This window comes from Sebastes umbrosus, chromosome 12 (assembly GCF_015220745.1).
Source record: "Sebastes umbrosus isolate fSebUmb1 chromosome 12, fSebUmb1.pri, whole genome shotgun sequence".
Taxonomy (NCBI): Eukaryota; Metazoa; Chordata; class Actinopteri; order Perciformes; family Sebastidae; genus Sebastes; species Sebastes umbrosus.
The window spans coordinates 5038305-5064740 of record NC_051280.1 but is presented as its reverse complement, the minus strand read 5'-3'; the positions used below and the strand labels follow the sequence as shown (position 1 = coordinate 5064740).

The 26436-nt window shown below is 39.7% G+C and overlaps 1 protein-coding gene across 1 annotated transcript in view; it reads right to left on the bottom strand.

Moving 5' to 3' along the window:
* Positions 1-22608, bottom strand: part of LOC119498237 (kinesin-1 heavy chain) — a 28936-nt gene extending 6328 nt beyond the window's left edge. Inside the window, exons 1-22 of the mRNA XM_037786884.1 lie at positions 22209-22608; positions 16473-16560; positions 16250-16323; positions 16039-16143; positions 15398-15446; positions 14621-14676; positions 14440-14527; positions 14219-14343; positions 13250-13354; positions 11377-11522; positions 10888-11036; positions 9601-9791; positions 8024-8092; positions 7271-7477; positions 6111-6254; positions 5095-5283; positions 4828-4945; positions 3323-3378; positions 2902-3011; positions 2354-2455; positions 1050-1110; positions 161-232 (exon numbers count right to left, since the gene is read on the bottom strand). Coding sequence (XP_037642812.1) covers positions 161-232; positions 1050-1110; positions 2354-2455; positions 2902-3011; positions 3323-3378; positions 4828-4945; positions 5095-5283; positions 6111-6254; positions 7271-7477; positions 8024-8092; positions 9601-9791; positions 10888-11036; positions 11377-11522; positions 13250-13354; positions 14219-14343; positions 14440-14527; positions 14621-14676; positions 15398-15446; positions 16039-16143; positions 16250-16323; positions 16473-16560; positions 22209-22334 — 2430 coding nt within the window. The 5' untranslated portion in view covers positions 22335-22608. The remainder of the gene's footprint in view (positions 1-160; positions 233-1049; positions 1111-2353; positions 2456-2901; positions 3012-3322; positions 3379-4827; positions 4946-5094; positions 5284-6110; positions 6255-7270; positions 7478-8023; positions 8093-9600; positions 9792-10887; positions 11037-11376; positions 11523-13249; positions 13355-14218; positions 14344-14439; positions 14528-14620; positions 14677-15397; positions 15447-16038; positions 16144-16249; positions 16324-16472; positions 16561-22208) is intronic.
* Between the last annotated feature and the right edge of the window lie 3828 nt (positions 22609-26436).

Sequence of the window (26436 nt, the reverse complement as noted above, 5' to 3'; positions counted from 1 at the left end):
CTAAAATCCTTTAACCTGTATCACTCCAGTGATCCTTACACTGTTGCTCTTCATACCACAACTACTGGCTCATTTTGTTATCAATTGTGTACTATTTCTTTTTTGTTTTTTGCTACACAAATTCATGTCAACCAGGTAATGAACAATCATAGTGGTTCACCTTTTTCACTCTGGTAGCCAAGTCCTGGACAAAGAGCTTCCTCAAGTTGTGCAGGGTCTGCAGCTCCTTGGCCTTGGATGGAAAAAAAAGACAACAAAGCAACTTGATTGAGATGATTGGAACAAACAGTGTCAGTGTTTTATCCAATAATTGAACATGGCAGGTATACATTTATAACAAAGAAACCCACTGCAACAGCAAATGTGCACAGATTTTTTTTACCGGTTTTTAAAACCTCAATATTGAGGCTGGGGTTGAATTCAAAATGAGTCATTCATTCGTAATCGTATTTAGGGATGTCACGAGAACCGACACTTCGGTAACCAAGTCAATGCAAAAATTGTGAAAAAGTGACAGTACTGGTTTTTCTACAGTACTGCAGATAGCGTAGGTATCGGGGACCAGGGCTTGGACTAGTGGCACTCCATTGTCCCGGGGATGATAGAAAGTTCCCTGATGATGTTCCATTGTGAACAACACATCCGTGTTGAAATGGACAGGAGGAGAGCTAGTGAACGTTAGCTGTTAGCAGCCGGTGGGAAGCACAGTCCTGTTTTTTTTTTGTTTTCTTTTTCACCATGATATCAAATTAGGTATCGAGAATAGTGGAATTTCACTGGTATTGGTACCTACTACTATGTTTCTGGTATCGTGACATCCCCAATCAGATTGAATTTACTGTCAATATTAATGGAAATAATGGAAAACAAAATAAACTTTATGGAAGACTGGCATTTACAACTCACAGCAGTCAGTATGAGCCGTAAACAAGAAGTCAACTCAACGATACAATCAATTCCACTTGCAAAGGGATGTAATCCAACTATCTGATGTGAGAAATACCAACAATAAGTGCTTTTAAGTCATCAGTTGATTTAGATGAACTCACCACTGTCTCTTCCAGTCCCTTCAGGTCCTGTCTGGCTTGCTCCCTTCTGTCCTGCATCACCCTGAACAACAACAACAACAACAGTTAAAGCAGCAATCCTTCAGATTTCAGTCCTGGTTGAGTTACAATTTCTATTTGAGTGAAACAATGGGATTGTGCTTTGAGTTTAGCAGTCTGGAGTCTTTTTGTTGATACATGAGCATAGAATTAGAATAGAAAAAAATCTATTTCTATGTGCATAAGCTTCAAGTTTTCAGAATTATGTGCATAGTTCAATTTTTTGTGTGTATAATAGGGCTATCAATCGATTAATATAGTTAATCGCGATTTATCACAAATGAATCACATTTTTTATCTGTTCAAAATGTACCTTAAAAGGGAGATTTTTCAAGTATTTAATACTCGTATCAACATGGGAGAGGGCAAATATGTTGCTTTATGTATTTATGTATATATATTTATTATTGGAAATCAATTAACAACACAAAACAATGACAGATATTGTCCAGAAACCCTCACAGGTACTGCATTTAGTATAAAACAATATGCTCTAATCATAACATGGCAAACTGTAGCCCAACAGGCAACAACAGCTGTCAGTGTGTCAGTGTGCTGACTTGACTATGACTTGCCCCAAACTGCATGTGATTATCATAAAGTGGGCATGTCTGTAAAGGGGAGACTCGTGGGTACCCATAGAACCCATTTACATTCGCATATCTGGAGGTCAGAGGTCAGGGGACCCCTTTGAAAATGGCCATGGCAGTTTTTCCTCACCAAAATTTAGCGCAAGTTTGGAGCATTATTTAGCCTCCATCACAACAAGCTAGTATGGTACCAATGAATTCCTTAGGTTTTCTAGTTTCATATGATAGCAGTATCTCATTCTAGGTTTAAAACTGAGTCTGTTACAACCTAAAAATTGCAAGTTAAAGAAATTATTGGCATTAAAACAAATTTGCGTTAACGTGTTATGGCATTAACTTTGACAGCCCTAATGTAACAGCATTTTCATCACAACAGACACCCAGTTCATAATACTGCAAATATGTAAATATTGCAAAGCTTTCATCAGTGGGCTATAGGCTCAATCACCATTGTGTTACCTCATTTGGCTAGAGATAGTGATTTAAAAGACATTTATTTAAATGAAAATCTTGGAGATTGCCACTTTAATATCTAAAGAAATACACACGTCACAAAGCTGGTGATAAATGGCTGCACAATTACTGTATCAGGCCATTAAAATGAACCATACTGAGTAAACAGAGTGAAAACAGTGACCAGCTGTGTGTGAAACGTACGTCAGCTCATGCAGCTTGCGGCTCTTCTCCTGGTCGGTGGATTTGAGTTTCTCGTGCTCCACTCTGAGCCTCTCCTGCTCCAGCATGATCTTCTGGTTCAGGCTGGAAGACACAACATAGCACCATGTTTATATGAACCTACTGACTCAATCTGTATGTCTGGGTAAACAGAAAGTAATATTTTATTGTAATAATATACGGTTGTAACAGTAAGAACAATTATCTTTCACCTCACAACTACCGTTTACTTTTAATTAAATTGTTTTTTAAATCAAATATATTAATCAGTTTGTTTTTATTATGTGTGATTTTGCTTGATTTTATTGTGTTTATCATTTGTTTCTTGTGCAATCTGTGAAGCACTTTGGGTTGCCTTTGTGTATGAAATGTTCTATATAAATACAATTGCCTTGCTACCTCAAATATCAAAACACCATAACTAAAACATTGTTTTCCTTGTGATTTTGAATGTAATTCAAAGCCTTTATCCCTGTTGCTGTCCTTCCTAACGGAGTAATAACTGAAGACCACAGAAATGGAAGTCTTACTCCTGCAGCTCAGTGATGAGTTTCTCCTTGTTGTCCAGCTCGTCTCTCAGGCTGCTGATCTGCTTCTGATGAGCTTCACGGTGGGAGTGGATCTGCTTCTCCACCGCTTCCTGAAAACACACAAATACACAACATTTGCATGGTATTTATTTAAAAGAATAATTTACATTTAAAAGACTAACATGCTGTTAAGTCGATGCAAAAGTTTAAAAAAGACCAACAGTTAGCATGTTGGGATTCTTCACACAATGTTTTACATTTAGATTTAATTGTGAGAGAGAGATATTTGTTTCCACAGCCAGTACACAGAAACATACAGACATACAGATCTACATCTACTAGATCAAAGCTAAGCTTTTGTATTTAGAATCTGCAAAACTGTTGACGTGTGTCCACTGTTTCATGGGGCTGAGGAACATACCTTGACTTCATTGGCAGTCTGGATCTCATTTTCTCTATCCAAAGCATGGACTTTCTCTGTAAAACATAAACACAGGATTCATTATCATGAGATGGGAGTACAGTGATGTTAGTATCCACAGAACTCTAACAATATAAAAAGGAGTTAGGATTGGGTTTTGTTTACACTTCAAAATGATTCTAATTCTGCTTATTGATTTTGGTTATAAATGAAATCCTGGTTTTGATTCATGTCAAATAATTTAATTAAGAAGAGAAACCAAAATATGCAAATTTTGTCATGTGGCTGCAGTCTTGCACATACTTTTTTAACACTTGCTCTGATCTGCTATATTGGGAACACTGTATTATCTGGTAGATCCCTACTTCAGTATCAGGAATCAACAACTGCAACTGAAAAGCGTGTTTCTTACCCAATAGACAGTTCTTATACATTTTAATCTGTTTCCAGTTCAGAACCAGTTTTTGAAACGCTACCCTAACACGTTTTTCCAGTTGGATAAGTATGTTGAGGTTAAAGAGTTCCTGAGAGGCTTTTTAACTTTTATTCCACAGCTCCTGTTAGCATTAATTCCCTCCAACAGACGTATTTAAAGTCTCCATGAAATGAAAAATACATTTTCCCAGTTTCAATCCTGTGTCTCTCTGTTAATTGTTCATTTACCTCTTGTTATATGCTAAATATATGTCCAAAAACACTATCAGAGTATTTTTACATCAAAATCTAATCAAAATCTTTGCCTTTTCTCTTCCTGTAAACGGTTTCTAATGTTTGATGACTCATCCTGCACTCAGGGGCTTTTACAGAAGTTCATCCAATCAAACAAGACTTTGGGCTGGCTAATAGTTTGTGGATCGAATCAATACACGTTCTTTGATCGAAGAAGCTAACAGAGCAATTTGGAGAGAGACAGGAAGAGATGTGTGTTTGGATATCAGAGTGCCAAAAACGCTGTTTTCATTTCCAATACAATGTGGCTGAGGTCTAATTCATCCAAGTGAAACTTCACAGATTTTTAACCGACTGCGTCACTGCAGCGCGGCAGTACATGGAGTGTGAACCTCCACCGGATGACGACGCAATACGACCGGCAGAGTTTTGCGTGTGGGTGAGCGGGGGCCTCCGGGCACCGTTCATCTGCATGTACTGTCACGCGGCAGTAACGTTACCACACAGCCGTTTGAGAGTTAGCAGTGTTTCCCTTTTATCTCTCCCTCGTCCTTTGCCTGATCAAACAGCAAGTGAGGGAGGTGGGTGTGTGGAGCCAACAATCCTCTGCTCTGTAGCTCCGTATAGAGCTAAACTCTAAGCCCACCCACTTTTTAGTGGCCCAATCAAATGAGAATGATTTGATTTAAATCCCTCTTTTAACATGTACACCGCTCAAATATTCTATTTCACAGTACAGCAGTTAAAGATGCTCCAACTTCCGTTTCATGGGAACTTTAGGTGGAATTGAAGCGAATGTGCTATATCTGTTGTTCTGTCCTTGAACAGTGACATACCCTGAGCACTGATCTTGACAAGTTCCTCATTGAGAGAGTCCACGTTCTCCTCCAGCTGCCTCTTCTTCTGCTCCACGTTGTGCAGGTACTCTGTCAGAGACTTGATTTTAGCCTCATGCTGGAGACAGAAGAAATAATACAGATGTTTATACATACGATCGTTATGAGGATTCAGAAATGAAATCATTCTTTCTTTATATTTACACAGGTATGGGTCAGGTGTAGGTTTTCCGTTTACAACGTTGTTTGTGGTTAGTTCCTACGTACCTGGGAGATGCGCAGCTGGCAGGCAGCCAGCTCCTTCTCGTTCTCGTCCATCTTCTTGTTGCTCTCTGACTGGGTGCCCTCCAGCTGCTTGCAGCGTTTGGCCATGGTCTTCACTTCTGACTTCATCTTACTGATGTAGAGACGGGCCACAGTGAACTCCTCATCTATCAGGCCACTGCCCTCATGTTGCTGGAAGGGCATAAGAGGAAAGTTGAAGAGGCACGACCACATGAAGGAAAAAGTAAGGTGACGTGATAGAAGAAAGAACCAAGTGTTCATGCATTTGATCATCAGAATATCTGAACTGACATTGTACTAGATAAGTAACAAAGTTGGTCACTGGGCCTGAACCTTCTGTGTAAGGATTCTATCCATGGATGTATTAAGAGAACTGGATCCAGCGTTGGAGGCGGGGCCCCGGTCATTCCTATGAGAGTTGCTCAGTGGCACATGAAGCCTAAATGGCTCGACTTCCGTCTGGAAAAGTACCCGGATCTTGACGGAGTAGCGTCCGAGATGATTGGCGGAGTAGCGTCCGCTCGGTCACATGACTTGGTTACGGGGTCCTAACATCACGGCTTGGCGCTCCAGCCTCGGTCTGGGTCTCACTCACATGAACGGAGGAAGGGAAATAACTCTGGATTCAGCTATTAGTGCGTTACTTTAAAAACTTATTTTTTTAAATAAGGGTTATTTTAGTGTTCGTACTGGGGAGTTGATTCACCTCCAAAAAATTATCTGCTTAGTTACAGACGTCTATTTCCCAATCTAAGACTATGGGAAAAAGTCTTATTGGGCCCAATGGCATCACGTGACTGACACAGAAGTTGCAGTACCGCCGTTTGGCCACTAAGAAAGTCGGGATCAACGACCGGCGCACTTCCTCGGGGCTTGACTCTATCTCCTCATCCATTAAAACAACTCCTTCCTGCTTCTTCCTCTAGATTCCTAGAAGCTGGTGTTGCTACTGTAGCCAACGTGTTGCTATAGTAACCATACACAATGCCTCTCAGTACCTTGATGTCATTGCTGCCTACGGCGATGCCAATCTCGGCGAGGTCTTTGAGCAGTGAAGACATCATCTCGGTCACCCTCTTCTTCTGGTGGTTGGACATCTCCTTCAGCTTCTGGAGCTCAGAGTCCAGAGATGACAGGATGGACTACAGGGAGAGGGAGAGAGAGAGAGGGAGAGAGAGAGAGAGAGAGAGAGAGAGAGAGAGAGAGAGAGAGAGAGCATTGATTCTTTGTCTCAGGGTATTCTCCTTTTGTGTTCAATGGAGAAATAAAACGGCAAGAAATTAAAAAACAGACATTATTGGAGCAGAGAACAGTGTGCAGTCTACCTTTTGCCACTTCCATTGTTTTCACACACTCATAATACTCATCAAGTTACATTTCTCCCAATATTCTCTCAAAGTAGTGCTATGATGTTGGATGCTACAGGAACTGTGATAAATGCAAATGCAGATCCCACTGTTCCCATTGCAGAAAACACTCAAAATGTTTTACTCCAGTCTACACATATATGATGGTGTGTTCTTTATACTATGACAGTTTTCCCAATATTAGATTAAAAAATAATGGCAATACATTGCCTTGCTTTCAGTATTGTTATATCTCACAATATATTGGATAGGAACCCCTGTATCATGACACGTATCGTGTCACCAGATTCCTGCTAACACAGAGCCCTAGGGTTCCCACGGAGAGTGTGAGAGAGGAGAGATCAGATGCATACAGTGGCACGGCTTTACAGAAGAAACGTTATGTAACGCAACACTAAACTATACCGATATAAATGGTATGGTCTCATCCTATATCTTGTTTGAAAAAATATAGCTATACCTTAAAAAGTCTTTATAACCGCCCAGCCCTAGATTAAAGAGTGTTTGCTCCTATGCAATTCTAACATGAGACTGACACAATATAGTCAACCACCAAGTCCTTTTAGATTGTGAAAGAAAGACAGGGGCTGTAGTAGCAATATATGTGTGCATGCGAGTCTGCGCGCGTATGTCTGTAGTTCTTTTTATCCCTGCAAGGTTGTACAAGTTTAATTATAGTGTTGCGTGTTGCATATTAACATATCAAAAATGATGGTCAAATATAAGGCAGATGACCAAAACTAAAGCGTCACAGTGACTCTGGATATGCTGATATCTGTCCCCAAGCTCACCGATTTCTGGCTAAGCTCCTCGCTGATGGCCTCAAACTCCTTGGTCTTATCCTCCACCTCCTGGCTCTTCTGGTCGTAGTTGACGGCCAGTTCCTCGAGAGCCTGCAGCACCTCCTTCACCTCGTCCTTGGAGGCCTCGTTCTCCGCCTGCAGGCGGTTCAGCTCTGCCTGGAGGTTCTCGTGATCGCGGCGGGAGGAGGCTAGAAGCTGCAAGCGGGGGAAAGAAGTGTGATTACGTTACTTGCTTTCAAATGCATTAGGGCTGCAGGAATTATTAAGTGTTTGTTACGATATGGATTAGTAAGCACTTTGCATTTTGATCTGTTATCACACACACAGGCTTTCCTCCTTGCTGACTTTTTAAAATTGATAGATAGATGCATGCAGCCGTTCTGAAAATTACTGAAGAGGAATATCAGTGAAACAAAGACTTTAGTACAGTCTTGGATTGTAGTAGTGGTAATGTTATAACGTATAAGTGTGCAAAACTCACTTTTCTTATTAGCAACACATCAAATTTGCTACTCAAGACCAGTGAGAAAAAATATAACAACCAGACTAAATTATCCAGGTAAATCCTATTGTAATTGAAGATTTTAGCCCAACTTCAGACAACAGGACTGGAGTAAAACAAATATAAATACAACTTGACAGCTGTGATAGTGTGTTACCTTAAACCTCTGAAACTACAAATATCAAGAGTTCGCTCTACACCTGCACCTTCCCTCCACCTGTTGGACCTCCACAACTCACCTCATCCTGGTCCAGCATCTGCTGCTTCAGCTTCTCAGCCAGCTGGCTCTGCTGGTTGATTTCCTCATCCTGTAATGTGCAGAGACACAAAACGACATTAGTATTCACACCAGACACCACAGGTATCACTGGAGACGGTAAGCACAGGGTGACAGACCACTAATAAATTAAAAAAGCTTTGGGAAAAATAAAAGGAATACTGTTTTTTTTTTACTTTTTTTATGAAAATATCTCAATTTGTTCAAAAGAAATAATGACCGCTGAATCCCTGCAAAGCAAAGATATACATTTTTTAGGGCTGTCAAAGTTAATGCGATAACGCATTAATGCAAATTTGTTGTAACGCCACAAATTTCTTTAATGCAACTTGCAATTTTTAGGTTTTAGCGGGCTCAGTTTTAAAGCTGGAGTGATACTGGTATCATATGAAACTAGAAAAAAACGAAGGAATCCATTGGCACCAACCATGTCATACTAGCTTGTTGCAAATTAAGCTAAATGACGCTCCAAACTTGCGCTAAATGCATGGCCATATTCAAAGGGGTCCCTTGACCTCTGACCTCAAGATATGTGAATGTAAATGGGTTCTATGGGTACCCACGAGTCTCCCCTTTACAGACATGCCCACTTTATGATAATCACATGCAGTTTGGGGCAAGTCATAGTCAAGTCAGCACACTGACACACTGACAGCTGTTGTTGCCTGTTGGGCTGCAGTTTGCCAGGTTGTGATTGGAGCATATTTCTATGCTAAATGCAGTACCTGTGAGGGTTTCTGGACAATATTTGTCATTGTTTTGTGTTGTTAATTGATTCCCAGTAATAAATATATACATAGGTTTGCATAAAGCAGCATATTTGCCCACTTCCGTGTTGATAAATACTTGACAGATCTCAATTTAAGGTACTTACTGACCGGATAAAAAATGTGCGATTAATCACGATTAACTATAGGCAATCATGCAATTAATTGTGATTAAATGTTGTAATCGATTGACAGCCCTAATATTTATGCAATAATGACAAGGTATCATTTTCAGGAAGCAAATATCATGCATGAACATAAAAATCAAATGTGATGTCTCTAAAAGAAAACCAAAAGTTGGATTTCACAAAGACATCCACCAACTGTGGCCTCTCTCTTCAGGCTGTAGCATCCATGCATTTTGTCAGATTAGCCAGCGGGATATCGGCCTACGATCCAAAGACCAGCAGGAACACATTCGAATCAAACAGCTGCCTTGTTTCTCTCTAATCTCATTTTATGATAAATTGGATGGAAACATGAGACTTGAGGCGGAGGAATGTCTGAAGGACATTGTTAATCACTCTTTAGTTACCTCAGCATGGCATCATGTCATTCTTCATTTTATTTGTTTTGCTACAGCATCAATCTGTTTCCCTCCAGATAACCCACAGCAGTTTTAAAGTGTCATTTGCATATTTTATGATGAAATTCTTAATGACATATTCTTGTTTCATTTTCATCACTTTGTAAGTAGTGTGTAAAACCTGTAGACATAATGAGCCAAGTCTACAAATCCACAATCAAGCAAACATCCTGTCCTCTCGCTCACCTTATCATCCAGCTGCTTGTACAGTTTGGCCAGCTCAGCCTCACACTTGTCCTTCTCTACGTCGGTGAGGCGAACACCCGCCGGCACGTTGGGCGTGGAGGCCTGCTTTTCGTTGATTATGTTGTCCAGGGCCTGCATCTCGGCGTTGGCCTTCTCCTTGTCAAACTGCTCCTCCGGTGGCACGCTTTCACCTGAGGTGGGAGCACACACACATGCGTCAAGTATGCCTGTGTGAAGAGCTTTATTTGTACTATCAAATAAGTTTAAAGTAGGGCTGTCAATCAATTAAAATAGTACATTTCAATGAATCGCACATTAATATGTTCAAAATGTACCTTAAAGGGAGATTTGTCAAGTATTTAATACTTTTATCAACATGAGAGTGGACAAATATGCTTGTTTATGTAAATGTATGTATATATATATTATTATTGGAAATCAATTAACAACACAATGACAAATATTGTCAGAAACCCTCACAGGTACTGCGTGTAGCATAAAAAATATGCTATATCACAAAATGGAACATGGCATCAAAACTGCAGCCCAACAGGCAACAACAGCTGTCACAGTGTGTCAGTGTGCTGACTTGACTATAACTTGCTCCCAAACTGCATGTGATGATCATAAAGTGGGCATGTCTGTAAAGGGGAGACTCGTGGGTACCCATAGAACCCATTTTCATTCACATATCTTGAGGTCAGAGGTCAAGGGACCCCTTTGAAAATGGCCATGACCGTTTTTCCTTGCTAAAATTGTGCCTCTTTCGCGAGTAAGCTGGTATGACATGGTTGGTACCTATGGATTCCTTAGGTTTTCTAGTTCCAGATGATGCCAGTATCTTCACTCTCACTTTAAAACTGCTGCTAAAACCTAAAAGTCGCAAGTTGCGTTAATGCGTTAAAAAAAATTGTGGCATTAAAACGAATTTACGTTAATGCGTTATCGTCTTCACTTTGACAGCCCTAGTTTAAAGTAAGTTGTCCTCAATGCACTGTAGAACAAAATCAACCTTTTTAATTATATGCAGTGGCCAGACTGTGAACACAAAGAGGAAATTATCTTCACTCCTACGTGTTAATGCATTACTGCGATACAAACAGGTGTACTGATGTTTACCTATAGGAATCTCAGACAAAATCTGTTTCTGACATTGCAACCTGCACTGGAACACAGGATCACAAGAATCTGGATCAAATGTAAAACGGTAAACAGCTTTGTTTTCCTGATGAATCTGTGGATGGGCATAGATGAAACATTGGAATAAGACGCAGTCAACTTCCTCACCATTCCTCCAGCGGTTGAGCTCATTCTCCAACCAGGTGACGGTGTTCCTCAGGGTCTTATTCCTCTCCTTTTCTCTCTCATATTTCTGCTTCCACTGCTCTGCTGTCAGCTCGACGTTCACTGTGACAGTGTTCTTGATGGTCTTTGCTCTGGATGTAGATAAAAAAAAACATAGGTTTTATTCCACTAAAAAGGACTCAAATAAGGACAATTTATGCACCATTATTCCTTCAAAAAAAGGCACCTAAATGTACCAGCAACCAAGCATTAACCATCACTGGATCAACTGTGATAATGATTATGAATACATGTATGGCTTTCCATAACTTCTCTGCACCTATACATGGACTTCTTAAACTCTATTTTAAAGTATTCATTTCAAAATAGCATTTTTTTAAAAAGGGATCTCAATTCAAACGTATTTATATTACAAACCGTAGAAATGACATATAGCAGTATGGCTTGTTTTCATACTACTGGCTGACCTACCTTTGTCCGAACATGAGAGTGGATTTGGTTTCGGACTCATTATAGGAGGAAGGGGAGCAGCAGATGACAATGGTGGTTCGACAGTTACCACCCAGAGAGTCCTGCAGGATACGGGTCATCTTGCTGTCTCGGTATGGGATGTAGGCCTAATATACACAACAACATATACAGGAACATTTAATGAGCAGAACACAAATTAACGTACTGCGGTGGACCATGCAAAATCTGAGAAGATCTGTGTTGAGGTAAAAAAAAACTTTGGATCATCAATTTTCTCCATTCATCAGTAAATAGTTCCACAAAATAAACGACAAAGTGCTTTTTGACCGGAACATATCATCAAGCTGCATCTAGATCTGAGTGACAGAACACGTTGATTAGGGATTATCTGACAATAACACCCTACATGACAAACCCCAGAGGTAGACAGAGGAAAGAAATACATGCATGCATGTCTATTCATTCTGTTTAAACCTGGAATTTCTGCACAATTACAGATAATTAGTATTATACTTTTTGTAGAATTAGATTCCAGTGGTGGCTGCGTGGGATTGTTTCCGACTAGCGTGATCAAAACATTTCCAATAACTCCAGAGTGTTGTAAAGTCAAAATATATTGAAAAAAAGATAGATGTAATCATTTTCAAAATTCACAACGTGTTTCTATCCAATGAAATATTCTGCTTCCGTCCATATTTGTTGCCATTTAGTCTTTCAAAAACAACATTTTCACTGCGGTCAAAAAACGGGTTGCTCTCCCGGTCACACAAAGAGAGGCACCTGTATTAAAGGGGCGGTCAAGCTGCAAACTAACAGCACCATAACTTACATTTACTATATATAGCCAAAATAACAACAAATATAGATTTTTTTTCAAGGTGATAACATCATAAATATGACGACAGATATTCAAAGCTTCACTCAAACACCACAAAAGAAGCTTCGAGTGTAAAAAAAAGACATTCAGTACAGCCCTAAAAGAGAGTTTGGTATTCCCTATGTTAGGATAATAGATTTGCTGCTCCTGCGATCCTGAAACTGAAGAAGAGGCCTGCGATTTCACCAGCACAGAGCCAACTGGATGTGATGGCTTCAGTAACAGTTCTCATAAGTTTAGTAAAAACAGGATGGCAGCTAAAAGCTAACTTGATATATTATTAGTGTTGATACAAACAGCTAAGCTGCAGCAGTGTGCTATAACTCTTTAGACACCAGGATGCTCGGTTGGGAGTGAGACATCTCTGCACAATAGCTCATTTGTTTTAGACCATCACAGATATATCCGAGGCTGTCCGCCTCCAGGTTGTTTACAGAGCAGAGGGGCCCAAGAACAAACCGATTGTTGATTAAAGTGAAAAGTGTGAAATCACTATGAAGCAGCTAAAGCAAAACATTGCTCTGAGGAGAGTTGTTATCTGCTCAAGTTATTTTTGCAACACAAAGGACCTGTAGATGACTGAAAAGGGCTCTTTCACAGTTAAGATAACTGAAAAAGATGCAGGTTTCCCAGATGCACGCCTAGCTCTGAGCTGTGCAGCTGGTAAACAGTACACTTCTCTTCTGTCTGCTACATTAACAGTAATGTCTGTAATTTCAGAATGCTATACAAAAATTTTGGGAAAAAAAATCATCACCTGAGGTTATAACAGATGTAACGTTTGTTGTTCTGTATAAGCTACATGATAGAAAAAACTAAAACAAATTCAGGCTCATTATGTTCTGAAGTAAAGATTAAAGCTTAACTGACATGACAGTAACCTCAAGGAAACAGATTTCTGTCAGATAATTCACTTTTACTTACAGAGCAAATGAAAAGACTTAAACCCATAGAACAACCCCACAGCATATTCAACAAATGGATCTCTTTACTGACCGTTCCTTCAGCCAGAGCAGAGATGACGTTTCCCAAGGACGACAGAGACTTGTTGATATTCTTGGCTTCATCCAGCAAAGCTCCCTCAGCTCCTGTTTTACTGACCTGAAAATCACATAGACAATAACCTCAACAAAATCTTGTGCATCTCAATGTTTAAGACAAACAACAGACTCTAATCTGAACCCAACCCAAGTAAACAATACAGGGAGAATGGGTTAACCAAAAAATGTAGATTACAATTAAGGCTGTCAAAGTTAACATGATAATAACGCATTAACGAAATTTGTGATTTTTAGGTTGTGGCGGGCTCAGTATTAAAGCTAGAGTGAAGGTACTAGTATCATATGAAACTACAAAACCTAATGAATCCATGTCATATTAGTCTGTCGGGAAGGAGGCTAAATAACGCTCCAAACTTATGCTAAATTTTGTCAAAGAAAAACTGTCATAGCCATTTTCAAAGGGGCCCTTTGACCTGAAAATGGGTTCTATGGGTACCCACGAGTCTCCCCTTTACAGACATGCCCACTTTATGATAATCACATGCAGTTTGGGGCAAGTCACAGTCAAGTCAGCACACTGACACACTGACAGCTGTTGTTGCCTGTTGGGCTGCAGTTTGCCATGTTATGATTTGAGCATATTGTTTTATGCTAAATGCAGTACCTGTGAGGGTTTCTGGACAATATCTGTCATTGTTTTGTGTTGGTAATTGATTTCCAGAAATAAATACATACACAGGTTTGCATAAGAGTATTAAATACTTCACAAATCTCCCTTTAAAAGGTACTGAACAGATACAAAATATGTGATTAATTTGCGATTAACTATGGACAATCATGCGATTAATCGCGATTAAATATTAAATCGATTTACAGCCTTAACTACAATACTTTATCACAAAAAAAATGAATACGGCAAAAGGATAGAAATCTGCCAATATGTATGACGGGATGTTCTCTGTACCTTTTCACTGCCAGCCAGATCCACCAGGTAGAGTTTGCCACTGAGCTTATGCTCTGTCTGAGTGTTCTCCTGTTTGACGTTTATCAGGAAGATACTGTGACTCCTGGAGCTGTGCTCGTTCATGTCTGAAGGAGAAATGATACCCGTGTGTTTGAAACATATCAAAAATGCAAAAAACTAGTCAATAGTTTTGTGACACAGACCACAAGAAGGTATCTTACTTGTAACTGCTACATGTCTGTTTGATTTCCCTTCATCAATTGTATCCATGACCTCCTCTGGGCTGCAGACAAATCTCTCAGTGCAGCCCTTTAAAGGGAAGCAGAATATGACGTTAGATTATAGGCCTTCACAAACAAGTTTTACCGGATACTTGACGTGTGACAGGAGGTTCAGTCTCACCTTAACATATGGTACTCTGTTTTTGTCTTCATGCACTGACAAATTGGTCTTTGACACTGGGGATGAGAGGAAATTTAAACATTTAAATAGACATTTACAGTATATATTCTGTTTTTATCCTTGCCTATGCTTCCAATTTCACTGCTAGTGTGGATGATCTCTGGTCAGCACATATCAAATGTTCTTGGACATTAATGGCTCCCATCAGTAACTTCTGTAAATGTTTCCCCATTGGCCAGTTTGCAGTTCTAGAACTAGAAAACTTCCACTCAGCAGGTTTATATACCTTGGAATAGATGAGCTACAGCTGTTAGTCAATCACAACAAGTATTGTGTGGACTGACTTCAAATCCATTTACCAAATGTCCTTTTCGTTGAACTAAAATTAATTGCAAACAAATATAATTATCACCAAGTTATAGTGTTTTTGACAAAATCATCATAAGAACTGGGTAATATGAGAACCTTAAAATATAACATAAGAGATGCAACAAAAAGATATTTTCATTTTCAGGTTGTGATCAACGTCAACAAAACACATATCTTGGTGTTGTTGTATATGTAGAATATAAATATTTACAACTGACAATTAACAACAAAGTCAGTGTGTTTACAGCCGACATCCCTCTCCCTCATGTTCCTAACACAGGCGCTTGTTCATTTTCTCGACATTTCACAGGCTTTTAGCAGCTCCTTCTGTCACATCTGTTGTCACTGTTTGGTACAAGTAGGAGGGATTGGAGGTAAAGTGTTCACTGCGTCATCGCAGCAACTTACCATCCAAAAGGTCCCGGATCTTGTCTAAGTAAATTTCAAAATATGAAACCTGTGAACAGAGAAGGAACCTCATTATTTGGCAATCCAGCTGAGAGATCAGACCAGAGAATCAAAATACACACAGGGGGCTGTCTGCTTTACTGCAGATGATTAAACAGCAGCATAGTAATATACAGGTTTTTATACACAAATACACAAAAGACAAAGATATCATTAATTCCTAATTATTAGGTATAAGGGAAAACCCAGCAGGCACAGAATAAAAGGTGTTGAGAATGGTTGCTAATGTTTGATACAGGCAGCTCAGGTTTGATATTTTCACAGTCAACATGAGACCGGAAATGTGATGCAGAAGCACCAAGTGACATGTTAGACATCACTTATATTGGTTCCAGAAAAATGCTTAGTAATAGAAAACTGCCAAACAGGAAGTAAGTAGCTTGTTGCTAGCACCCACAGTTTGAAATAGTGTTTGTCAGCCATGAATGTCACATTTTAAACACATTATCTGAAGCAAACAATTTGAATTTGGGGATTGAAAATCTCACTTTCTATTTGGAGAGCAGTGTCTCTCTAACCACTGCATTGCTTTTCAACTGGTGGTGAGACGGGTCAGCAACTTGCCCCTTTTAACTACTTACTTTGATATGAAACTCCAAGTTTTCATCCATGGAATAGATATAGTTGAAGATATCTTGAACTATCCTGGGGATGATGCCCATTGCATCTGTGTCATGGAGATTCCCCTGAAAACAGACAGTAAATTAATTTAATGTTATGATGTAAAGTGAAGATTTCTATTAAAAAACAAGATATTTGAAAATAACACCAGTTCTTAGAAGTCATCCTTACCTCCATGGTGTGTGTTTTGCCAGATGATGTCTGCCCGTATGCAAAAATTGTCCCATTGTATCCCTCCAGAACATCTACAAGACGCCACACAGAAGGTTTTTGTATTATAGTCAAGATTAAAAAAAGGCTGGGCTGGTGTCACTTTCATGTGTTGTGTACATGCCTCTAAATAATAAGTCTGGTGTGTAAACATACTGATAAAAAAACAAAACAAAGACCTCACCTTTTACAATCCTCTGGGCGCAGGCATTGTACACTTGTTCCTGTGATGTGTTTGACTGAAACACTCTGTCGAACATGTACGGTTTGCTCTGGAATGAAGAGAAGAAGAGTGAGTGAGCAAGGCTATAGCACCAAAACAAAACCCATTATTGTGTCATTTAAAATAATAATCTGTGACATGTTTTGTAAAGTATGTCGCCAACGGTGATTCAACATTAGTTAGTTCGACACCAAGCATCCGATACGTGTTTCCGGAGAAAAATCCATTGGCAAACAGGACGTTATGCATTCTGCATGTCCAATGGAATCAATATAGCTTGAGCAGTGATTGCTGCCTTGGCTGAGGTTGCAAAAATAAAATGAGATCAACCTTCAGAAAAAGAAAAGACATATGCATGCAGTCCCTACTGACCCTACACACATTTCACCCCTAGTTGTAAATACACTTTCAAAATGAGTTTCACTGATGGGCAAGTCTTTTTTCAGACATGTTTGCCTTTATTTAATAGTGACAATAGAGAGGTGATAGGAAATCAGGCTAAATAGGAGGTAGGGGTGGAAAAAAAATTTATTCACTTATGTATTGCGATTTTTTTTTTTATGATTTTGAAATAGATTTTTTAATGGAAGAATCAATGTATTTGCTTCAACAACCACTTTCATTGTTGTAGTCTGAAAAACTCATATCTGTTCCATATCCAATCCATATCCCTCAAAAACCAAAACAAACCGCAGCCGGCCGCAGCAAGCCAAACCTAGAAAAACGGCGGAGGGTCTGCATGGACACGACCTGCACCCTCACATATTAAATCTAAAGTGGTAAACACTACACATCCAGTAAAGGATGGAAACACTTTGGGTTTCACACATGGCCAGAAAAAGCAGAGCTAGACATCACGGCTAAAGCTGCATGCTAACTCTGTCATGGACAGGAAACGTTATCGTATTGCGGTAACGTGTGGTCAAGCCATTATCAAATCATCACTCTGATCTCCGTGGTCAAATGGGGCGATGCTACAACTGTAGCGCAACCATGTACTGACATTTATGAATGCATACAAATGGCCCCGATGGAGCTGACCAAGGATGTATAAAGAGAACGGAGCTCACAGGAGAGCTAGCAACGGACCTAGCCAAGTTGGCGGAAGTATACACGTGTGACTATGTCCGGTTATCAAAACAAGGTATTAATAAACGGTACTGTATACAAACACATGTATCGAAATAAGATTTATTGGATTATATTCATCAGAAGTATAATACATTACATGTCCCTTAGAAATTAAAAAGAAAATACCACTTAATTTATACATTATGAAATTTTATTCTTTGATTTTTAGGTTGCTGGAATTGTTTTTATAAATAATTCCTGACAATGACTGATATATTTGACTTCAGGACATATCTGACTACATACTTGCTGAAAATCAAACATTTTTACTGGATTAACTTGGATATTTTCCAAAGTAAAAGTCCCAAGAAGTGTATGATTCAACATTTTCCCATGGTCTAGTGTTACAAAATGTTAACAAAATCGCAATAAATCATAATATCGAATCGCAATACATATCGAATCGGTACCTAAGTATGGCAATAATATCGAATCGGGAGATAGGTGTATCGTCCCAGCCCTAATTGGAGGGGTGACATGTAACAAAGATCCAGACTCAAACCGCGGGTGTTGCGTTACATGGTCAGTCTTGCCACCAGGACACTCCTAAACTGTCACTATTTGACTTTCTCAACCTAATTCATCCTCTGCTCACTGCAAGTTAACCTCTGAAAGTTAGCTGTCCTGATACAACATCTCCCGTCCCATTTGAACTCCTCTCCAACAATCTCGGCACAGCATTTATAATGAACTAAATTAGACCCTGAGCTTTTCCCACTGGCTAAAGAGCCAGCCTACTCCAAACAAGCACGAGTGAAGTGATATCCTATGGGCTAATGAAAACTTCAAAGCACAATTCCAGTGAGATAGCAATCAATAGCTGGATTTAACAAGGCAACCGCAGGGTAAAGAAATTGATGCCACAAGCAATTCTAAGGTTCAACTGAGATGGCACGCTGTATTTAGAGGTTTAAAATCCCAGTTGACTCATCTTGTCTCCAGCCTGGTGGGTGGGATTCTAGCTGTGGTGTAGTTTAAGCACAAAACAGCCCCATTCACATGTGATACCCCAGGTGGCAAGATTAGTTATTGATTCAGTGCTAACACCTGTAAGAGCAGGAGAAGGCTGAGAATGTTGACAAGCAGCTGGTGTTACCTTGAAGACGCCATTGATTAGGACTAACTTTAGGACATGTTAACACATTCATAACTCAAGGTGAAACCACAAATATCTCACTGCCTGACATTAAAAACTATAGGCACCTTTACCAGTACTAGAATTATTCAGACTACTACAGTTGAGATGTCCTCAATTTGCACTTGGCTCTTAATCCCCCCTGACAGACGGTCACATCTAAAGCACAGCCCAGTGCAACACACAGCAGCAGCATCTTAAGACGTTGTTAATTCAGTCCAGCTAGCCACATCCTGGCAATTAACCCTGTCCAGAACAAGAGCACTGAGCCACTATCACGCCTGCCAGACACTGTCAGCAAACAATGGCATAGCCCGAGTTTAAAGTCCTCATTGTTACAGCTGCTACTGGCCTTGTTACCTACACTTCTGTCTAATGGGATTACTTGCTGAAAATGTAATTACAGTGAAAAGCATTGTTAAAGTATTAATAAGTGCTCTGTCACGTTCCTGCTTCCTGATGTCTTTGTTATGATACTTGCCACGGCTAAGCCATTCAGGAGAGACCGTAACACACAGTCCAAGGTTATTCTGCAGCATCCACATGATGCTCATTGTATGATGCATGAAATCTAATTGGATTTGTGCTGCTAGGCAAAATAGATCAGTATTCCATGTTTTATCAATTTGGGTTTGTTGGCCACCTTGCTTCCTGATACACAGCTGTGAGGAAAAAACAGGTGTCAATTGCTTCTGTTATTTACTTGTTTAAATGCATTAGGAGCACTTTTACTTATCTCTCTCTCTCTAATCATTTTATTTCCTTTTATGTCTTGCGTGAATCCACCATTACACTAAAAGTAGCTGGGTCGTGTTCTTGGAGGGGGTATCCCAGGCTACTGTATACAAATAGAAGATGTGACAGCAAAGCATGGGGGAATGACCTGATCTTTTATGTGCACAACTGACACAGAAGTAACGGATGCATGAATAATTCACCTGCTGCACACTCGCACTACGCTGGCAAACTAAGCATGTTACGACACCCATACCACCTCCTCTGGAAACTTTGTCTCCCTCCCTTTCCTGCAAAAGACTGGCAGGACTTTTAAGTGAGCCACAGCTGAGTAAGGGCGTACTGCCGGAATATGCTCTGGGAGAGCAATATATCTGGTGTAGGGAATATCTACATGAATATCTGCTAGCATCAAAGCAGCATCGCCAATGACTGCAATGGTAAAGCTGCTTGTTAGACGTCTTTACAACGCGCAGTTTGGTCAGCTTCACCACTGGCTGAGCACCGCTGTTTAGGCTTCAGCCCTAATACCGGGTCCACACCCTAGATTGTTTTAAAACGGATACAAATATGAGCTAAGTGAGTCAGTCACCCTTGATAAGAGCATCTGCAAAACAAAGTACATCACCATAATAATTACCCTCCCCACCCAGAGAGATCGCCCAGCGCCCGGCCAACTGCCTACTCTGATTGGTCGAACAGCTGGTTACCAGGAGAGAAAACACAGGGGGATTACTCAGGAGGCCTGTGCTGCTGCTTATGGGCACTGAAAGTGTTGTACATATTGCAGATGCACCAGCAAAGGCTACAAGGCTCTGCCCTGCAACACTTGCGTCCTTCACAATGTGACTGGTATTTTGGCACTATGACTGGCACTCTGAATTGGGCTGGGCCATATCATGCCTGAGGGGCACAGACAGTACACTTGCTATTAGTTAAAGGCCTCAAGTCAGTGTCAGCAAAACTATTCAAGAAGTCACCACAGCTTCAACAGTCTTCACTGTTTTGCATGACAGAAAATGAATAGTCTTGCTGTATTCTAAATTCACCACCTAAATGAGTAGTTTAACTCCAAAGAGGATGTGATTCATATCCACTCAGCCGAAACTTGCAACTTTGTGAAGGCAATTTAAGATCAGTTTCTATTGCCTTGTAAACTCTTTTAAAGCATAGGTGAGCAAAAACACAAAGTCCACAAAGAGAATGATAATGTTGCTAAGGAAACCTAATGTTTAACAATTTTCAAATGCTGTGCCATGGGCTTTTGCACATTTAGCGTGTCAAAACTTGAGATGTCAGCCTGTTTTTTATACTGTTGTTATGCTTCCTGAATACTACAGTCATAAGGGGTATAAAAAGACCAACCTTTTTCCTATTGTGCATGATTTTAAATGCTGCCATACAGATATTGTGTCAAGGCATGTAATGGCATGAACACAGGTTGTGTAAACAGTGCCTTTTTCAGACATACTGTATATAGGCGTATGATGAGAAAGTATCAAGTGCACATCTGCAAACTGACCTCAGGGCAATTTCTTTATTGATTCAGTAAAGTGGAGGCAACATGGCATTACATTAGAAAAGGCATTTCCCTGTTTTATCATAGTGGAAACTGTTCTCACGCCATTATCCTGATCAAGTGCTGGATCTGTGTCACTAGAGGACTAATAGAATCAAAGACAACTCACTTTGGTTTGATCCCAACCTGATCATTCTCATTCAAAGTAAATAGATGAAGTGAATATGTAGTGGAACATGTTGGGTTATTAAGTGTAAAGTGTCCACTCACTGAAGGCCAACAGGACACCACTGGCCTGCAGACACACTTACTTGACATTTCCACTGCCAATGACATTATGTTGACGTGACCATTGTCTGCTTTTCCTGTTCCTTAACAGAGGCTGTTATCATTCTGTTATATTACAGCTTATTTCAACTTGGTCTATAAAAAGGGTTGCTTATGAAGCCAGCAGGTCAGCTAGCTAATGTTAGCTTGAATTAAGCAACAGTATTAAAAGTAGCCATCTAGCCAAGGCCGGCTAATCTGTCACCTAGCAGCTGGCCTAGCCTGCTAGCCTGTTAGCCTGCTAGCCTGTTAGCCTCTACTGAATCAAAGCTGGCTTAGACTCGTTCTGCTGACGCACACCGGCCACTATTAACAGCTCTATCGGTCCACATGCACGGCTACTCGTTGATTCATGTCATGATAACAGTGCAGTGGACATATGCTGGCGACATGTTAACCTGAGCCAGCCACTGTGTGTGTGAGTGTCTTTGTTGAGTGACAGCTCGCTAGCCGGGACAGACAGGGACATTGAGAACAGGGACACTAAGACACTAAGAGAAGGGACATTTGACGCCAACACAAACTGAACTGGCTTTTACAAATGTTACATTGAATATGACCAGCAACTATCCATGAACTGATGAGCTGGAGAGCGTTGGAGTAGGAAGTTGAAACGCAATGGAGTGTGTTGGTGGCAGCAGCAGCTTGTCTCGAGCCTCTGGGCCGGCGCAACACCGCAGCGGGGAACGGCTCAGCCATGCTAACGGCGAGCTAACAAGCTAACGGAAAGCTAACAAGCTAACGTTAGCTAACTGCCGCTAGCTACCAGACTCTCCAACATGGCGTCCTGACTGAGACACAGAGCTCTGTCCTTTAGGGAACTAAAGCTCTTCAATACACAACAACTCACCGAGATAATCACGTTCTCTTCCCCTTGAAACTTGGGGATGTATCTGTCTCCTCTGGTCACCTCGGAGCTGTTGAGGGGCCTAAAACGACACATCACTTTGATGGTGCACTCCGCCGGGTCGGCCATCTTCACCGTTTATTCACGGTAGCTTCACCACTGAAATTAAAGTAGATCCTGGATCCTAGAGGCGGCTGCTGGGGGCGAACAGGGAGCCCGAGCCCCTCTGTCCCGAGCTCAGGTTGTGGGGAGGCCGACAATCTGTCGGGCTTTCAACAAAACTCCTTGTTTTCCTCTCAATCACTTCCCCCTGCTGTTAGGAAGCCATGATACCGGTGGATCAGCGGTGGAGCGGTGTATCAGCGGCTGGCTGCTACCTCGCCCCTCCTGCTGCTGTGGATGTGGATCACAATGACGTCACCTCTGTGGATGTGGATCACAATGACGTCACCTCGGCGCTCCCATCCCCACTGGCTTTCTGTTGTTTGTATAAAAAAAATCCTGTTTCCATGTGGAATTGTATTCTCCATTACATTTGTCTCGTTTGATGAGTCTGAGCTTTATTTTAAGGTGTAATTATAATGCAGCCATTCTCCCTGTAAAACTATCTGTATTCCATTAGCATGTCCTTCCAGTCTAGGCCTATATATATATATGTATATATATATATAGGCTATAAGCACAACTTTTCATCACACATGTATCTTATTGGAATAATAGAGACATTTTGTTAATGAACAAATCACTTTTATTTGAGAGATGGGTTCAGAATCAGATTCTGCTGGTGAGTCAATTTCTCAGTGGGGAGGGGATATTGTTCATTTACAGATAATTCTTATCTACATACAATGTAATATAAAAGTTAGCCCTGCACCTGGATACGTATGGAGAACAAATTGTTCCCCAAAATAATAATACAGCCAAAGGTGCCCTATTTCAAACAGATGTTATGGTAAATGGACTTGCATTTATATAGTGCTTTTCTAGTCTTTCAACCACTCAAAGAGCTTTATGCTACATGTCAACATTCACCCATTCACACCCATTCACACACTGATGGCAGAGCCTGCCATGCAAGGAGCCAACCTGCCCATCAGGATCTAATGTAAATACTCATTCACACACCGATGGCTCAGCCTTCAGGAGACATTTGGGGTTAAGGACACTTCGGCATGTGACTGGAGGAGCCGGGGATAGAACCATCAACCTTCCAATAGGTGGACGACCTGCTCTACCTCTGAGCCACAGCCACCCCATATTGTAGATTTGGTTTGTAAATGATTGAATGAATGGTTTGTACACCTATTGTTGGCATTTCATAGTAATGTTGGCAAAATGTTTCATTCATAAATGTAAATTTAACAATAAAACACTTTTCCTGAAGGATGTTGAGCAATATGTGAAACCACTTTCTAATATGACTAACAAAAAAGCTAGATCAAGACACTTACATGTCACATCTGTATGTTTTATGATATTTTTGTCTAGTGTCATGTACCCCTGGCTCTTTTGTTATTGTTTTATTTGTACAATATCCCCTTCATAAATCTGTATTATGTTCTTTTAATTAATTAAAAAAACATTCTGTTATTGAATTTAAATACTGAGTATTCAGTGGTGGGAAATAACAAAGTATATTTACTCAAATACTATTACTTAAATCCAATTTTGAGGCACCTTGTACCTCACTTGAGTGTTTCCATTTCATGCTTCTCCACTAAATTTGAGAGGCAAATATTGTATGTTTTACAGCACTACATTTATTTTACAGCTTTAGTTACTGGTTACTTTGCAGATTCAGATAATCAAATGAATGATAATTATTGAATTATTATAGATTAAGCTGTAAAATTAGCCCCACCTTTACCAGCTTCAACATTAAAGTGGTGTGTACATTAATGTATTTAAATATATGGCTCATGATTCCACATAATGACTACTTTTACTTTTGATATTTTATATTTTGATGCTAACACTTTTTTTAATTTTAATTTTAATTTTTATTCAAATGAAATGTTGAAGTCATTACTTGTAAAAGAGTATTTCTACACTGTGGTATTGCTACTGAATATCTGAGTAATTCCACTACTGTCAGTAACCAGTGAACATCAATAAAAACACCTATCAACCTCTAAAAACAACAAGAAATATTCAAATGAAACACAATGATATACATTCATCGTTTACTTAGACATTTACTTGTTTATTTCTGAGCAGGAGAGTGGTGGAAAGTACATTTACTTAAGTACTGTAGTCCACTTACTTGTAATTAGTATTATTTGTACTTTTTACTTCACTGCATTTATCTGACACCTATAATCTTTACTTTGCAGATAAATATTTTACATCCAAACATGTTATCAGTTGATGAAGATATAATCCATTGTTATAGATGAGACAAAACAACAATATACAAAGTAGTTAAAATGTCCATCCATCCATCTTGGATGCTGCTGATGTGTTAAAGCATCAGAAACAACTCAATTATATAACTTGGGCAGGTAAAAAGATTAAAGACAGTGCTTTTACCCGTAATGGAGTATTTCTGCACTGTGGTATTGCTACTTTTACCTAAGTAAAGGATCTGAATGCTCCTTCAACCACTGCATATAATCAGTGTTGGAGGAAGTATTTGGATAATTTATTTAATTAAAAGTAGCAATGTCACAATGTTAAAATACCCCTGCATTGAAAATGTAATTTATGTAAAAGTATAAAAGTCTTACCAGAAAAAAATACAATAAAATAAAAAGTAAAAGTTCTCTTTAGACTAGTTGAATGCCCCCCATCAGTGATAAATTATTATATAATATAATATTGAATTAATATTATTTTTGCATGAATGTGAAAGAAGCAATTTTTATAATATAGCTGGTCAAATTGGAGCTATTTTAATCCAGTAAAGTCAATAAAGTCAGTATTTTCCCTTGAAATGCAGTTGACTACTGGTAAAGTCTAACAAAATGATCATATGCAGTACTTTAAGCAACAGTATTAGGAGAGGGTGATGTGGATAAAATCCTTTGTAGCAGTATATCTTAATATTACATTTCAATATCAATATATTTTGTTATGTAGTAAATTCCCTGTCAGATTAATTGAGAAAATGTTGGATGGATGAATAAAAAAACCCAAACGTGATGATTTGCCAGTCCATCAATACATGAAGCATGGTGTGCATTAGCTACACAGTCTAACCCATAAAGCTAACTTCTACTCAAGAGCCCAGGGTTTCCCAGAATACCAAATAAGTTACGCTGAATTACAGGAAAATGTGTGTGAAATGAAACAAGATCCTCCATTTGAAATGCAGCCATAAAAAACTGCTTCTTAGATTTGAATGTTTCACTGAATATAAGTGTGATAAAGCTTGAGTGAAACACTGACACCGATGTCACACAGAGTGGAAGACATGTTTTATGTAAGCTGCTTTAAGGAAAATGTATGCTGAACACTGGTGCTATTGTTATACCCAAAAGAGGATATTACTGAAGCCTGTGACTCAGCTGTCTTTAAGAGAGGGAGCCGCAGCTGTGAGACCTCCTAAATAAAAATGCATCATGTCTGACCTCATTCAACAGATGCCATAATGGAGCAAAAGCCACGGCAAACCATGAGTGGCTGAACACATTTTCTGGCCACTCCCTGAAACAGTGAGGGATATCCTTTTTCATGTTGGAGTGCTGAGCTAATCCAAATACCAGTTCTACGGGCCTCGTACTGGGAGGAAAAGGGTGTGGTGCTTCTGTGTGAGCTAACAGGGTAGTCTGGTTATCCTTGAGCAACAAGTCCCCAGAGACCACATTGTCTGCTGTTCATCATGTATGGGACTGGTAGAATAAATGGGAGTGTTATTCAGTAATATGAGCTGGTTTTGTACTCTTCATACCTTCACACATTCTGACACACAAAAAGAAGGAAGCAGGCTGAGGTGTTAATTTATAATACTGAGTTACATACTTATAGGCGACCCTCCACCCAACCCTTACTGTGTACCAAAGGGCTCAGCGTACAATTAAGCCTATTAGTTGACAGCTGTCTGTGTCTTGCTTATTATTGTCTTATAGTGTGTAGATTTACTTTACACAATGCTCTTTGCATTTTAGGAAAAAAAACAAAAACATTTCAATATGTAAAATATACATGCTCAGAAATGTGTGACATGCAGCTCAAAGGATATAAGCATTTATAATGAGATTTTAGTTCACAGAATAAACCACCATAAACAACT